General features: G+C 38.2%; 1 protein-coding gene across 3 annotated transcripts; it reads right to left on the bottom strand.

Moving 5' to 3' along the window:
- Positions 1-1,486: 1,486 nt before the first annotated feature.
- On the bottom strand, positions 1,487-15,993 carry LOC137124406 (tetratricopeptide repeat protein 31-like). Of its 3 annotated transcripts, XM_067499306.1 has the most exons (17): positions 15,890-15,993; positions 15,749-15,823; positions 7,882-7,964; positions 7,477-7,566; positions 6,959-7,018; positions 6,569-6,739; positions 5,854-5,982; positions 5,440-5,485; positions 5,165-5,255; positions 4,893-5,034; positions 4,654-4,758; positions 4,108-4,195; positions 3,816-3,849; positions 3,622-3,696; positions 2,940-3,042; positions 2,713-2,831; positions 1,487-2,126 (listed from the first exon to the last, which is right to left on the bottom strand). In XM_067499306.1, the coding sequence occupies exons 2-17, from the start codon at positions 15,792-15,794 to the stop codon at positions 1,991-1,993; spliced, it is 1,518 nt and encodes a 505-aa protein (XP_067355407.1). In that variant the 5' UTR covers positions 15,795-15,823; positions 15,890-15,993; the 3' UTR covers positions 1,487-1,990. The 3 variants fall into 3 exon arrangements, with proteins under 3 accessions (XP_067355407.1, XP_067355406.1, XP_067355408.1); XM_067499305.1 differs by having other exon boundaries at positions 15,749-15,984; XM_067499307.1 differs by lacking the exons at positions 1,487-2,126; positions 2,713-2,831 and having other exon boundaries at positions 3,611-3,696; positions 15,749-15,984.
- Between the last annotated feature and the right edge of the window lie 941 nt (positions 15,994-16,934).

The raw sequence follows: 16,934 nt of genomic DNA, 5'->3' as shown, positions 1-16,934 counted from the left end.
ATTTGTTAGTTACAGCACCAGTCCATATGATAAACTGGGCCATAACTAGAAATGTAGCGTATGCAATGTACAGTATGAAGCACTGTGGTCTGGGCAAACTAAAAGTAAGAGTCTGTGAGGTTCGTTTAATCTTTTCATTTGCGTTATGCTTACACACTGAAGCTTTACACTGTTCACGTTTGCAATGCTAAATAAATTACAATGGTTTAACTTCAGTACGTGTGCACAGCCTTAATCTATACAATTCTTAAAAACCAAAGTAATCTCCCATAGAAAGCCAGATAAAGGGTTTTTCCTTGCAGCATGGTGGCGGAGTGGTTAGCACTACCACCTCACAGCTAGAAGCTTGCAGGTTTGAGTGCAGGCTGACCGTGGCCTCTCTTTGTGCAGTCTGCATGTTCTCCCTGTGCTTGCGAGGGTTTCTCCCGAGGACATGCATCTAAATTTCTGTTTTGGTGTCTACCACCCAGTGGATAGAGGGAGGAAAAACTTCAGTCTTGGGCTCTCGGCATCTCTACCCTTTGTGCCCCCTCTTGGGCTTTATAATCTTGACCTCTTCTTCTATCTGAGATTAAACATTTTTAGAAATATACCCGAGAAGAGATGAGTCCCAGGCACTGGAGTCTCTCAAAAGTTTATTAAATAAAAAAAAACAAAAAAAAACAAAAAGCGTCTCAGCAGTTGACGTAAAGTACAGAAAACTATCCTCTCATCACACCTCTGTCTCCTTCTTCTATTTGGCAATGCTCTTCTCTTCCTATAGTTTTTTACCATGCTGTCTGCCCTATTTTTACACTGAATGTGTCCTCACTTGACCCGGTCATGCTGAAGCAGGCCATGTCTCAATCAATTTCAGGGATCTACTTGTGTGGTTACTATCTACTGTCAGACACCTTGCAGTTACAATAGGAGGGGGTTAAAGCTATCTGTGCCATCTGCAGACGCTTTGTCTACTGAAGCATATCTTCCACTTTCCATTGCGGTCTTCCATGTTTACTTGAGCGAGCGTTGCACTTCAATTATGAACTTTAGTGGGTTTTTTTTCTGTTCCAGTTTGACCTGGTCATGTTGAACAAGCTCCGTGCCTCAAGTTTGAACTTTAGAAAGGTGATTTCCTGTTCAACGTAGATCAGGTCATGTTAAAAACATGCAATGGTTCAATCATTGCTCATACAGCACAGCATAAACATGTTTCTATTCCTTCAACAGTTCTCTGAATTGTAGTGAAGTAATAATAAAAGTATAATAAAACGGAAAAACTCCAGAGAAGTGTTGCAAAATTGTAGATAAGTACAGTCACCTTCTAAGAGACGAGGTGAAGACAGAAAGGTAGAGACATGTTGATTAAACCCTCTGTGCCTTGTGAGTGGTCAGATTAATGTAGACACAGGTCATTTTGACACAATCGTGTTATCCGTCCAAAACACGACTATTTGTGTTAATAATAGCTGTTAGTGACTAAAGAACACAAATGACAAAAGGGAAATCACTGTTTACATCTTTATTGTTTTGTGCAAATACGTATCAATTTCAAAAGTTTTCATCTCATTAGAAAGATACGAAAATATGCTTCTTAAGGAATTAAACAGTAATGTTAAAGAGACAAAATTTGGCTTCTGTATTGTGTCTGGTACAGTTTAACCAGTTTTGATGAAGGATGAGGTTCCCTACATACAGCATGGATCTACGTGCAGAAGCCAGGAGTGGATTTGGGTGAAGCAAAGAGACTCCTCAGTGGTGCTTTTAATAAGTTGCTTTCCTTTAAGATCACAATTCTTTTAAAGCATCTTTCTAAGGTTGGGATCTGCACATTGAACAACCTCCTACACACCCCTGACTGTGGCTATCAGATACACACCATATCTGACTTTCTCACATACATTCACTTGTCACTCTCCACTCTGCTCATTGCCCTTCTTGTTCCTCTTCCTTTTCCTTCATAAATCCCCAGTTTTCAATGATGCTGAGATTGGGACGGTAAGGGACACAGTTAGGTTTGCCCTGATTTCTTGCCCCTGCCTTGATTGACTGATATGTGTTTAAAACGACACTTATCGCCATAGGAACATCCTGTGGTCTGCCAGAAAAAGCACTCATCTCCATGCATAGGTACCTTCCATCTTGACCTGCACGGACACAACCAAAGTAGAAGACAGAGGAAAATGCATGTATTTGTACATACAGGAAAATGACACAGGAGATAAGAAAACGTACAATTTAGCAACTAAAACGTCTCCTGATCTCAGTGTTCAGTGGTGTGTTCTTACATTGACTATGTTTTCAAATCACTGATTAGTGTAGATGCAAGGTGTTGGACAACTACATCTGAGCATGGACAAGCTTTAAGGAAATGAGATTCTCTTCCTTAGGAAGTCATTTTCAGTCACCAGCTTAAGGTTTGCCATCAGTCAACAGTTCACTTTGATGTCAGTGTGGAAAACACAGAGTGAAAAGGCAAAACCTGTACGTTTATCACTGCTACGTTTGACTTTGTCAGCATAGTCCCTTTTTAGGTTTTATTAGCTTTTATTAAGTGGTTTTTACAACAGCAAATCACAAAAGCCCAAATCAACACCTAAACATTGAGACAGACATGTCTAACATTAATTCCTACTATAATTTTAACAGAAACAGTATGCTAATCCCCAAGCCATCTTCCAACTCAAAGACATGATGAGACAGAAAACGGGACAGACACACATCAGTTGGTACCTTGTGGCAGGAGAGGTTTGCTGTGTTCCTGCAGCACTGCAGCTGAGGCTGGCGTTGGTCCGCTGGATCCAGCGGTCTGGGTACCTCATCACCAGTTTACTGCCTCTCAGCTCAGCCCCCTGGACAAAATGATAGAATTGTCTTTCAATTCAAAACTGCACACTAACAACAGCATCTGAGACAATGAACTGTTAAATGTTAAACAAGCCTGCTTGTCTGTCGCTCACCTGCAGTTTCTCCAGGGCCTCGGCAGCCATGTTGGCATTCTTGAAGTTGATGAAAGCGCAAAAGCGCTCATGAAGTACTCTGATGCTCTCTATTTCACCAAACCTGTAACCATGGAAACAAAGCCTCTAACCTACAGCAAAGCAACATAGTATAGATTATACTGTCATTATTAAAATTACAGTAGAACAGCAAACTTTCGTGTTACTCCAAGTAGTTAAGACACTACAAATAGTAGCACTAGTGCGATTACAAGCAACAATCTGTACTTATACCAAGGTACTGCTACTACATTTTAACTACAACTACAGCTTCAAGTGGTAGTACTACTATAAAACCAAATATTACATCTACATGTAGACTTACTGTAACCACCTAAAGTGCTACTACAGTGTAACTGTATTTTGGATATTTACATAATTACTGAGTTTGATTATTAGCTTGTTACGTTTTAATCAACTATAGCTAAAATGCAAATATACTGAGCAGTACACAAACACAACACCCTTCCTACTAGTGCGGCTACACAACTGTCAGTCCTGCGAGTAAAAATAGGATCTATAACAACTAAATATTTTACCTTTGGGCATCAGCTGACTGCCTACATTTGTTATTAGTCATCTCTAAAAAAGATTATTTAAGTGCATCTAGAAATAATCTTAGAAGCACAAACCATGTTTTTACATTTTAAAGATATTGCAGAGGTCTTCCTCTTTAACTTCAAATGTAATGTTCCCAACCCACAGTGAGCGACAACTCCTGGAAGACAGATAGGATGGCAGAAAAAAAGAGAAAAGGGAACACGAGACACAAAGAGGCAAAGGTTGTGACATGTGATTTGTGTCATTATGTGAAGTGCTTCTAGCCATACAACTCACCCCCTCGGGTCCTGCAGTGATGATTGCTTCAGTGCTGAAAGTCCAAAAATAGAATCATTATTAAAGCTTCATTAAGATTTTGCACATTTTCTGATAAATCGAGTGAAACTGAGAAAATGTGTGGTGTCATTGAGCGATGCAATTCAAATCCAATACGACACTAAATGTAGTTGTCAGTAACATCACTATTTTCTGGCTTTGCTGTTGTGTCACATTCAATAAAATATGACTGAACTGTAAAAGCTAGTACTGCCCTGGTGTGGACAGAGATGGTACTACACGTAACTCCTACCTTTGGCCTCAGGTGAGGCATTGACTGCTTGAACAGTGGTGAACTTGTCTAAAAGCTGTTTACTCTGTTCTTCTTCAAAACCCATCTCCTAGAGCAAAAAATGCAACAGAGACAAGTCACAAGGTTAGAAAATTGCCTGGTGTATTAGTGCCTTTTATTTAATAAAATGCCCTGAAAAATAGATACTAAATCAACATTTGAACACTTCACTCTACCCATCTAGTAAATATGTGATAATGTATGAGATTCTGCAATGTTACCTGAAAAAAGAACTAACTGATCTTAAGATCTTAAATTGTTGTTAGACAAAACCCCTGATACTGGTTGTCAAAGCTAAAAACATATTGCTTCATCTTACATTTCTACACTGTGGCCCAGCACAGAAAATATTTATATGCCTTCTCCTCTATCAGGTCAACACCAGTGCAATAAAGCTGCTTGTGTTACTCGATACAGGTGCCACAATGTGGCCAGTAGGCAAAGTGCTGAAGGCGATTTCAGAAGGCAGAAAGTTGAGTCCTTCCAATCAGCTGTGTAGCTCCTCACCATGAGCTGTTGGATCTGGCAGGTGAAGAGTTTACTTGAAGCTTCCTTACAATGCTGATTCAACTTCAACACCTGCTCCATGGCCTTTTCAGCCTCACCGTATCGCTGGAATGTATGCACACACACACACACACACATATCACCAGCTGGAGTTACAAAAAATATTAGTCCATATAAAAAAATGTCAGAATGGACACCATCTTGACATGATTTAGTCTTTATATAAAGTAGGTGCTGACCTTTAACCCCATTAGAGCACATCCCTTACGGAAGTATCCCGTTGGCCACTCCGGGGCCAGTTTAATGGACCTCTGAGCGTCCGTTATTGCAGAGGAGTACTGCTCCAGAAATGAGTAACAGCATGAGCGATTCCCATAGAACCTAAGGGATAAGTAAACACACACAGGGACAAACACTGGGATATATTTATTTCAACTGAGTGTGTGTGAAGGTGACAGGACATTTTGTGGTATGATCAGGTGAATATGGGTCTGTTCACATTTCAGCTCACCTGTGGTCATTGGGGTCACAGTAGATTGCTTCTGTAAACATGTCTACTGCCTGGTCGTACTGGCCTTGTTTAAACATCTCTATGCCCTGCACTGGAAAATGCACACACACTTTTATTGACGTACTCACATATCTTCTCTTGTACACTTCCTTCAACAGAGGAAATAATCCCAATAAAATCAGTGTTGTTCTATGAATTATTTTTAGTAACCAGGACATTATTTTTCCACATGGACACTCTTTTACCAGGGCAGACAATAGGTGCTGTAGCTTCACCTGTGAGAGATTCCCCCCTCCTCTTCATTTCTACTGTGCTTCCCGCCTGTAGGCACAAAAGACAGTTGTTACAACACTGATTTTACTGCTTTTGACATCTTCAGCACAAGCTGTCTGGCCCTCATCATGAACTCAAAGCCCTAAGCATTAAGTACGAATTTGAAGTCATTCTGCATAAATATACATTTTATTGTTGGGACTTATTTTTGAGTTAATACTTTTTAGTTTTGCTAAAGCACATTAAACAATTTAAATGCAGGATTTTTACTACTAAAAGTGCATTTTCCCTGATTACTTAGGTAAATGATCTGAGTACTACTTCCACCACTGTCGATGGCAATGATAATGGACTATGCATGACTTTCAGAGTCATCACGAGTATATTAAGCCACCATGCATGTGTGTGTCTAATACCTGTCCACTCCCAGCCTCATTCTCTTTGTTTTCTGGGGAGATCTGTGTGGCTCCGTTCTTCTGGCCTTTGACTTTGATGTGGCTTGCAGCGTTGGCCACAAATGCACTGCTGACATCCCACTCTGGCTCCTAAAACATCAAAGAGTAACTGGCTCACAAAATGTGATAACTATGAAAAGATATCTGCTCGGTCCAAATGGAGATTTAATTGTTCAGTAAATCAACACAGATCAAGAAGTATTCTTTATCAAGATGCTATTGTGTCTGTGGGGAAGCTGGACCCATGTAACTGAATTTATTTTACTTATATTAATACGATACGTCTGCACTGGTATTTCTGCAGTGATCTAAGTGGCTGTGCTATGTCTGAATTTGCCATTATGTCTGTTTCTTATTTCACTGAAGATCCAGGAGACGTTTTAAAACTTGACTACACATTTGACTAAACACTACATTAAGAAAATTAAGCAAATGACAGTGTATCCTCTTTACATCTATTTGTTTAATGACATTTACACTCGATTAAGTTCACAATTTTGCCTAACCAAATTCCATAGCAATTACATTTTATTAGGGGCAAACGACAAACTTTAGCAGGATGCCTGCCTTTTCAGCAACACTTTGCAAGAGTGTCCAATGAACAAGTGACTCGCTGGGCTAAACATTTGGTAACCTGGTGCTGATAATTATCCTCAAATATATGGCTCCAACCTACATCCTCTGCAGCCTCGTGGGACACCTGGCAGTTTCTCCTGATTTCTGTCACGAGGGCAGAGGCTGATATTGGGTTGGATTTGTTTCTAGGACGAACCGCAGTCCATTGTGCCTCCTCCTTGAATTCTTCCTCGCTGTCACTCTCTGACACCACTCCAGCCATTTCTTCATCCTGATTTTATTTAAACATTGAACGTTTTCACAAATAGGCTTAAGTATATATACAGCGATTTAATAACAGCAAAACAACTGAGTGCATATATAATATGTTGAATGCATGGGAAACACATTAGGGTATAAAGAACATCTGGCTACAATCAATCCAGTAAGTTAAGGAAATAAAGAAATGGCAGCATATGACAGATGGCATTTAGGCCCCTTAGGTTTTCACCTGCTCTGAAGCATTTTCAATCCTCTCTTCTCTCTCCAGTTTCTTCCGTTCTTTCTGCCTCTGAAATGAGAACATGGACATGCTAGCTGTGGGATGACACAGAGACATGTATGGATGCAGACAGATATGATTAAATGAGAAAATAGACTTCAAAAGTGAAGAGCGAGTGTTAAGATGTGCAAAGGTAAATACAGTAATGGTTGTGAAAAAGGTGTGGACAGGTGGGGCATGAGGTGGTATGAGTAAATAAGGGTGTGGTAACAGGTGCAGCAATGTGTGGGATGTATGAGACATTCATTTCAGTTAGCGCATGAAACTTTAATAACAGCTGCAAGTTCAGTCAGACAATGACAATGACATAAGGAAAATCACTTCTGGATTTAAAAAGCAGTGTTGCTCAGGTTCTGTTTTCTTTTTAGTACTAACCTATTTGTACTGGTGCTGTATTTACCGGTAGGAGCAGCTTAAAGTATTGACCTGCAATAGTATAAGTAATAGTATTAGATTAAAGTACTCACTTTTCTTTTCGCTCTCCTCTTTTCTGCTCTCCTCCTCGCTCTCTCATCATCATCCAAACCCTCATCGTTTAGCAGGACCTGCTCAACACACTGTAAACACACATAAGATTCGGGTAATTTACAAACTTACATATTAGAGGAAGCACCTCACCATTGCTGACCTACATAAAAACTTTTTTATATTTTACAAAAACAAAATTGTCTCAGTAATTCAGCACTGGCCTCCGCTCATTGAGACATGTATGTACCCATAAATGAGAAACAGTACCCTACACGTACATGTGTTTGTAATTTTTCAAGCAGTCTGCTTGTTTTTTGTGTTGTCTTCTTTACACCCAAGTGCAGTTTTTCTATAACTGTCCGCGTTGATGGTTTTCATATTATACTAAAGTGTTTGTTAACTACCTGAGATGAGCGCTGATTCTTTCTTGTATCTGTTGGGTCAGGAGCACCATCCTGAATTTGCATCTCCTCTTCACCTGGCCCATCTAAAGACACACAGCATACGACACATTTTTATTTAATTCACTTTTGTTGCATTTATGTTTTGCTGTAAGAGGTGGGATGGCAGTATGAGGTATTGATGCATTACTAAGCGGTGATCTTCCAGCAGCTTTTAACTAGATAAATCAAAGGAGAAAAAGGGGTCTGATATTTAATTTAGTCTGTTGTTTCTAGTACAGTACTCTGAGAAAACGTTCAAACACCTAACAAGCATACGTAATGCTTTAATGCAGTGAATCTCTGAAGCTGTGTTTCTACCCTGCCAGTAGTTGCATTAGTCTGGTTTGTATACTTTACTGGCACGAGAACAGATGGCAAGGTTAAGCCATGTGACACAGCCCATTTGAACTTGTTTGTTTTACGTGGTAACCATGCTTAGCTCTTAGTGTGCTTAGTGTGTCTGCAATCACTTGGAAGCAAAAACTGATGAACTGACATATTGTTTGGATTATTTAAGGCTCCATTGGTTATTTGTAAGTGAGATCACTGAGGTTTCTGCAGCAACCCAATTACCACAAACAGTGGATTTTATTGGTTGGGAAACTATTTTTATCTTTAATAATGTATGCGTGCTATCACTTTGAGCAGCCCTGACTGGCTGTTCTTTCAATAGTTCTTACACACATTTTAGTTGTGTGTGTGTAGGGTCAAGGAAAATTATGACTAAGATGAGAAAATTGTCAAAAACATGCTCAAGTTTTACATTATTACTGCTTCTTAAATGTGGCCTCTGTCATAAATGTCAAAATAAAATATTTAAGATGCTAGTTTCAAATGCCTTTGTTGGGATATATCACGGCTCTTTGTCGATGTTATGTGACATGGAAAGTTTGGAATCCATCCTCCCCTCATACCACAACAAGTGGTTGCCATGCCTAAAATATCTGAGGGGCTATGGACAGAAATAACACTTGAGACCAAGAGACATTCTTAAAATATACCACAAAAAAAACATTTACACATTACTCCAATCTGGTGAGGTCTGACGTGTGTTAATATTGAGTCTTTACCAAACAGATTTTGGTAAATGGGTTTTTACTAAAGACTGAGTGACAACTTGAGGTTGGATAAGGTATTAACACTTGGCCAGTAGCAAATGTTTCCTGTGCTGAAGCAGATCAGTTATGGTTCAGTCACAGCAGCAGCAGCAGCAAGACACAAAACAGCAGGTAGTTTTTCAAGAGACAAAGAGCAAAGCAGTAGCTGCTGACAAAACCGCAACAACTGGAGACAATTAGGCAGAGATTTGTGAAATCATTATCATTGTGAAATTATCATTGTAAAATATAAATGTTTTCTCTGCAGTGTTTAACATATCAATTTCTTTAGGAAGATTACTGTTCACTCTGTACCTTAGTCTTTAACTAGAAACCCAGGAGGAAAGAATGAAGAATTATTTGTGTTGAGCCTACTCCTGATCAATACAAGTTGTTATGAGATTCAAGTTTCTCATGTAAAATTGCATTCAATCAAATGATACATAATCCTGAAAACAGTACCTGGAGTTGTCGAATAAACAAATATATCTAACCAATGTCTTCCTCTGTTACTCTTCATGCTTATCTGTCCTTGCTTTTTAATTGCTGTTGTGATTGCTAATGGACATTCCATGTACAAACTCACAAGTAGGAAAGTTTTTTAGGTTATGATTTGGTCATATCCTTTGTGAACCTATCACAAATTTGTTATCCAAAGAGAGAAGTAGCTTAAAAAAAAATAAATAAATTAGCTTTTAGTCAATAAAATGTAATTGCATTTCTGCCACGTAAGCTCTCTGCAGCTGCTTCACAAACATTCAGTAAACAAGTGCATATGTCCTCACAGCGAGAAAGTATCAGCCAGGAAAGAATTTTTCAAGTCAGAGTTTTAGGGAAGAACAACATAAAAGAGTTATTTTCCTTATTTCCTTATTTTTTTAGTTAGCAGCAGAAAGTGCAATGTAACTTGATGTTGTCATGAGATGGAAACTGTTTTGCCTTGAGGTGATGCTTTTTCCACATCCCTGGCATGAACCCACAATTTTAACTTACTTTCCATTATTACTAATCTTACTATTAGCCTCCTATAGATGTTTATAAATTGTGTGTGATGCTGGATAGCATGTAACAAAAGCTCAAAATATTTTTCTTCTCTCATCACTATAGGTCTGTACTTATTGAGAAACTTACTGAGAAAATGAAATTGTGAAACCTTTGCCTCCATAATCAGTTTTTTCATATTTTTTCTCTTTCTTTTTGAGAGAAGGATAAAAAGAAAAAATAAGGATGGTAAATCTAAAAATAAATATTTGTTCAAATAATATGAAAACAATATTAATGATCATTGTTACTCTAATTAGGAGGCCATCAGATTAGAGGGTGTTATGATTCAATATATAGCGATACTATAAGTAAGGTGGTGTATTTTGTTTTTCAAAATCCGAATCAGATTTATTGGTCAAGTATGCTAACACATTAAAGGGTTGCTCTCAAGGACATGTTGAAGGAGTAACAATGCAGACAACAAGCAAATGATAAATAACATACAAGGGGGAAAAAACTATGGCAGTGTAAGAATGGCCTAAAGAAGGCAGGGCCAGGTGCAGTGTGCGCGGCTGATCCAACACAATTACTTGTGTACTTAAAGTGTGTGTGTTTGTGTGGGTACGCCGTAATGTGTCCAGTGTACACAGTAGCATATATAGCAGCAATGTATCAGTAACTATAAGGTCAGCTGTTAATGAGTTTGATGGCCTGAGCAGGGAAACTGTTCTGGTGTCTGGTGGTTTTGACGGAAAGAAGAGAAGCTGGAAGAGGCTGTGGTAGTATATGTGATAGTGATGGTATAGCGGCGTCTGTGGTTATTTTCTGTGCCCACTTCCTGGTTCTCGATGTGCACAAGTCCTGGAGAGTGGGCAGGGGGGCATCAATGATTCTTTCTGCAGTTCTTACTGTCCGCTGCAATCTGTTCTTGTCCTGTTTGATGGCTGCTCCAAACCAGACTGTGATGGAGGAGCACTGGTCAAGACTCTGACAGCAGTGTAGAACTGGATCAGCAGCTCCTGCAGCAGGTCGAACTTCCTCAGCCTTCGTAGGAAATACATCCACTGCTGAGACTTTCCGAGGATAGAGTCACCTCAAGTCATGTGAGATAGTGGACCCCCAAAATTTAAAGGATTTCACAGTCTACACAGGCCTGGAGATATGATGAGGGGAGGCAGTGTGTGTGTGTGTGTGTGTGAGGGGGCTTGTCGTGAAATCCAGTCTTATCTGTACAGTTTTTAGCATTTGAGGATGTTCGGTTCCAGGTTGTTTTTACTGCACCACAGCAACAGCTGATCAACCTCGTGTTGATATGCAGCCTCATCATCATCTCGGATGATGCCAATAACAGTGTCATCTGCAAATTTTACAGCAGCTTTACAGTCAAGTCACTTGAGGTGCAGTCAATTAATTTTTCTTTAATAACTGTCATAGCATAAAGAAAATATCACCATATGAATATAGTCCAAGCAAATAAAAGTTTACTATTTGACCACCCACATCTAATCAGTTCCTCCTTGTGCCAAATTAAAAAAAAATACTCATGGCTTCCTGTGATATTACATTCACAAGAACAGTACAGAGGTGGGGTCACAGAGACTTCTGACCACCAACATCAATCAGTTCATGGTTTGAGTCATGGTAAGTGCTTGTGCCAAATTTCAAGTAACTCCCTTAAGGAGCTGCTGTAATATGGCATTTAAAAGAATGGGACAGACGTGAGGCCGGTGATCTTGACCTGTGACTACTGAAATATAATCACTTTATCATGTGGCAATTTTGAAGAAATTCCCTCAAGGTTATACTTGAATAAGTTAGAAGTTAGAAGTGCTGTAGGTCTCTGACGTTAGAGCCTCCATCTTAGCTATACAGCCGGACTGTATATCTGGAAAGTTTAGGAGAAACAGCCACAGCCACTGTACCTATCATTAACAATATTTTTGCATGGGGATGTTTGAGACCTTTGTTGCAGTAGTATCAATATGCAAACATTCATGATTACACCATCACAGGCAACAAGGCAACACATACTGGAAATTCATGGGTTCCTACAGGTATATGTCACAGGAAATGGATGTGGTTTCTGGAAAGAATTTCCTGGCAATACCAAGCAGGATCACACTTCCTAATATTAAACAATAACACCAGGGATGTATAAGAGTACCAGTATAAACACTGTAGTTCTCAGCTTTCAGCTGGGACCAAGTGGGCTGAGAACGTGCTTTTGAACTGCACATGATGGGAATGAGTGTTTTTGCTGTCTGTGTCTGTACCAACATGCACCAACTGTGTCTGAATGGGACTCCTCTGAAAGCGTGCCACATGTCTCTGTGGATTAATTTCAGCCAATGCGGCAGCAGAGCGCTGAGACAAAACCATCCACTGCTGTCTGGCCTTATTGTCAAAATACATTCTCAAGTAACATTAATGTATAAGAACACTATGAGATTTAAATACACGGGACTTCGCACTCCGGAGAACGTAAGCAGCTTCCTGCACGAGTAACAAAACAAATTTACAATTTCAGTCCAGTTGATAATTCATTTGTTCTAGACCAGTTGTTGTTGTTATTAGTTGTTGTTGTTTCTTTCTATATGAATTCAGGTCATACAGCTTTAAGCTCAGTTCCAATTTTCTGGTCCAGGTTAAAACGTTCTTTCTACATCAGTTTTCCATTTTGGTATTTTTGTTAACAGTACTTGCAGAACAAACTATGTGAATCAATTTAGGGAAAATAGAGAATATTTTTTCTAATGTATTTAGAATGTATGTGTGAAACAACTAAACCAAATAGCCAAACCTACAAAATGTGTGTAATATATGTATGTTGCATTTGAAGGAAATATTTTTACAAAAGAATAAACCAAAAGTTATGCTTTAAGTACTTGCAGTCCATACAAACAGGGCCCGAATTACTGAAACTGAGCACTTCCTGTAGCTGTTTTATAATTTGAGTGTTCCAGAAAAGTGACCTACTCAAGGAGTTTAATTGTGAAAAACTGTGTTTTATAACAGAGAGAGGCTTCTTAACATGGCTGTGCCATAATTTATTGAATATCACACATCAATTATTCCTCCCCATGATAAAAAAAATGTCATATTGAGTTAGTGACTATACTGTATAGCTGTCTGACCACGTTTGCATACACACCAATAATGTGGACATCACAGATGGAAGCATGGTGATGGGACAGGCTCATAAATTTATTTTCCAGGAAGCTGGAAAGAGACCAAGGTATTCTTCAATGAAACTTCCCAAACTGAATGTGAAAAAAGAATTAATGAATAATAATAAATGAAAACAATTATGACAGCAGCAACAACAAAAGCTTAAGTACATTTATTAAACTATATTTAAACTAGCTTTTTATTTTTATTTAATTATATATTTTTTTATTTGTTTGTTAATATTTATTTTAAATATATATAAATATATATATATTTTTTAAAAATATATTTAAACTAGTGTGCTAGTGTGAATTTTCCATTGGGATGAATAAAGTATCTATCTATATATAAATATATATAAAATAACTCTGGATATTAATATAATTACACTTGCTTTGTTCTTGCTTTTGCTTTCTATCACAGACACCAACAACACACCAAGAAGATGATTTTCATTAATACAAACTACCACAGCATTAACATTCAAAAGCTGTGGCTGCCTTGTTTGGAAAAATCATTTAAAAAAAAGGAAACTCAAAGCTAATGAGTTTCTGTGGTCAACAATCTCATCACAAGCTCTGCAGAAAACAGGCCAATAGCTTGAGCCAAAATGATTCAGTCCTGATAATGAAATGCTGATCTAGATAAAGCAACATGTTTTTCATAAGTAATGGATTTTTCAACTGAAAGCAACGCAGATTTTATATTTCTTTCTATGCTTTTTAAAGTGTAAGAGTAATAGCAATGACCATAAAATGCAGCTGAAAGTAGACAATTCAAGATTGGCGTTCAATGAACATAATCACTCAGCAATTAATCAGATAAAGTTACACACCATTCATACCTACACCTGTCAAGCCATTGTAAGCTAATGAAAATAATGTGGTTGAAGGTTTTACAAAGAGCTGGAGTCGGGATTTAGTCAAATCATTAATCATAATGCAGCAAGATCACTAGTACACAATATTTCATACCAATAAAGATTCAGAAAATTAGGAGCTTGTATAAAGCATCGATGAAGACCTGAAGATGTAACTAAAAGCTTAGAATAATAATTATAAGTAGACACTGAGTCACAATTGTTTTAAAAACTAATACTACTTAGACTACTAAAGCTGAAGTACAGTAAGGACAAAAACCGCATGATTCAGTTCAAACCTCAAAATAAGTAGACCAGGGAAAGAAACAAGTGCATATTTAGGCGTGTGAGGTGACGTGAACACAACATGAAGACACTCATATACCAGAGACAGGCAGTCCAAGGACAATGGGAGCATGATGAATAAAGCAGGGAACTCATGCTGATTTGAAATAAATCTAATTTATGTCTGGCAGGAATAAATGAATGGAAGAGGAGAGGAGCTCCGGATATGGGCGTTCATTTGTTGTTTGGAAACTTAAATGCCTATAGCAGCCAAAGCACCCTCAGACTGCAAGGGTCCATATTTCAGTTTTTATGGTATAAAGTATTTGCTTATTCACTTTAGTGGAGTCTAATGTTGCTGATAACATTTTACAACAAAACAACTTTTTGCTCATGCGTTCAAGGACACATTGGTCTATTGTGATGAAAACCAACATTGGACATAACAGATTTTTCTCATAATAACGAGTTAAATTAATGTCTTGGCTTCTGTAGATCAAAAATAATGTCTTCAAAGTTCTAAACTCCAGGAAGATGTACATCAGATATTTGGTCTGTATTTGCATTTTTTAAAAAAACAGGATTATGTATTATTAACATTTTGTTTGTCATGAAACATTAATAAAGCTTTCATTCATCCTCCATTAAATAAATTTGGGAGTTGATAAAACCAGTTTCTTTACATTCTGTGGTTGGGGCACACCTTGTTTGCCAGTCAAATAGTTTTGGTTAGGTATGCCAGCTTAGTCGGCAGAGCACCCACTTCCAAATAAATGGATAAATAATTAAAGAGCCAAAGAAACAGCTAACAAAATTCCCATAATGACCTTCGGTAGCTGCTCTCTACTCAAATGTGTTTTCTTGGCAGGTATAGGACAATTTATTTGTATAGGAAAAGAAGACTTCTGGTTTTGGTGCCAATGCCATCTTCACATCAGATGGGCTGGATGGAAGAGGTGGGAAAGGTCTGTAGCTGTTGCAGCTCTGCTATGTGCAGGTTAAAAATACTACAGCTCTTACCGTTACGTACATGACATTTCTGACAGGGGGCACTTAAAGACGCACGTAACTTATTGATTTACAGTTTGTTTGTTTTTAAGTTTTTCTTTTGTTTATTTTAAACCTTGTCAATCTTTTCCCCGGATAAAAAAGTTCTAGAACCGTCCAGTCCAGTACAGTGTACAAACCTGTATTAGCCACTTCAACAGACAGCATTGCTATTTACTGTATAAAGATATTCATAAGTTAACTTATGTTCGCTACATTTCACCCATTTGTCAAACAATTGGAAGAAGTTAAAAGGAATTTCATTGTTTATTGTGAGTATAATTACAACGTGGAACACAAATCACAAATCACAGCTAAACTCCACATAATTTTAAGTCACCGACTTTTGTCGGGAGGAAAATCAATCTAACGGCAGACTATTACTCACCGCCTCCTAAGCCCAGCAGCCGGCAGATATCTCTGGTGAACTTCATCGGGTTTAACCACCAAACAGCAGCACACACTAAATGGAGTTTGAAATGTCACAACCTGCACTACGACCAGATTTCAATTTTCACTTATCGCTTACGCTTCGCTGCTGAAGATCCATAATTGTTTTACACGTCGATGCGCCGACGCCCGTCCAGTCACCGCTGTCGCGCTATCGGCTGCTACGGCACCGAGTTCCGGCAGTTGCTTTTAAAAATAAAACTATGACAGGCAAAAGTTAAAGGCAACTTCCGGCTCTGGGTTTCAAAATAAAACCGCACAAGTCTTGCGATCAGCCTTGGGTCATACCAGGACACAGGGACATTCGTCACCTCACCACCTTTATACAATTACACTGCGATGTTACATATGATGACATTAAATAATTATTTGTTCCTCTTTGTTTAGGGGAAAAGCAGTGTGACATTTAAACACAGACTAAAATCCAAAAGAATTTAGGAAATGGAGCAGTATATACAAATGGTGGCAAAATGATTTCTAAAAAAATATATATTAGACTATTACATTTATATATTCTATTTATATTATTTGTATAAATTATGTGGTAGAGTCCCAGTTAAGGGCAAAGGTGTTGCGATTTCCCACATTGGGAATGTGGTTTTCTGTATGATGATTTAGAGAAAAGGCAGCTCAAAAAATAATTCTCAGTGAATTATCTATTCTAGATTTAAACTTTCATCTTCTCCTAAACCTTCACTGATTAATAAAGAAAACTGTAGAGAAATTAAATTAGCATTAACTTTGCAATAATTATTATTTCTTACAGAAATCTAAAATGCTTATAAGTTCAGCACAGTTGTTTCATACCTTTGTCTCTATTTTTCATCAGAGACAAGTTGGGCAGTCTTGTTGAGAAATATACTCAGAGCAACAGACTGTAAGCCATCTGGTATTTCTTGGCAAGCTATCCCACTGAAAACTGGAAAGCAGTGATCTCTGGGCTGGATGGGTAAGACCACCATGAGCTCCAGGAAACTGCACAAGGAATGTTGGGATACCTTTGTCCACTGACAGGTAACAATGGACTGTGTCAGAGTAAGACAAACATTGATAAATGCTTCATTGATTTATAATGTTGTATGTGATGCAGTTTTGCGTGTAAATGTGTAACAACGACGGAGACC

Source organism: Channa argus, chromosome 3 (assembly GCF_033026475.1).
Source record: "Channa argus isolate prfri chromosome 3, Channa argus male v1.0, whole genome shotgun sequence".
NCBI lineage: Eukaryota > Metazoa > Chordata > Actinopteri > Anabantiformes > Channidae > Channa > Channa argus.
This window is presented reverse-complemented; position numbering and strand designations above follow the sequence as displayed.

Coding starts and splice junctions, on each gene's coding strand:
- LOC137124406 (XM_067499306.1), bottom strand. CDS start 15,794: ATGAAGTTCACCAGAGATATCTGCCGGCTGCTGGGCTTAGGAGGCG. Junction 3,043..3,621: donor CTCTGCAATATCTTTAAAAT/GTAAAAACATGG, acceptor CCATGGTTACAG/GTTTGGTGAAATAGAGAGCA. Junction 2,127..2,712: donor CAAACCTCTCCTGCCACAAG/GTACCAACTGAT, acceptor GTGTCCGTGCAG/GTCAAGATGGAAGGTACCTA.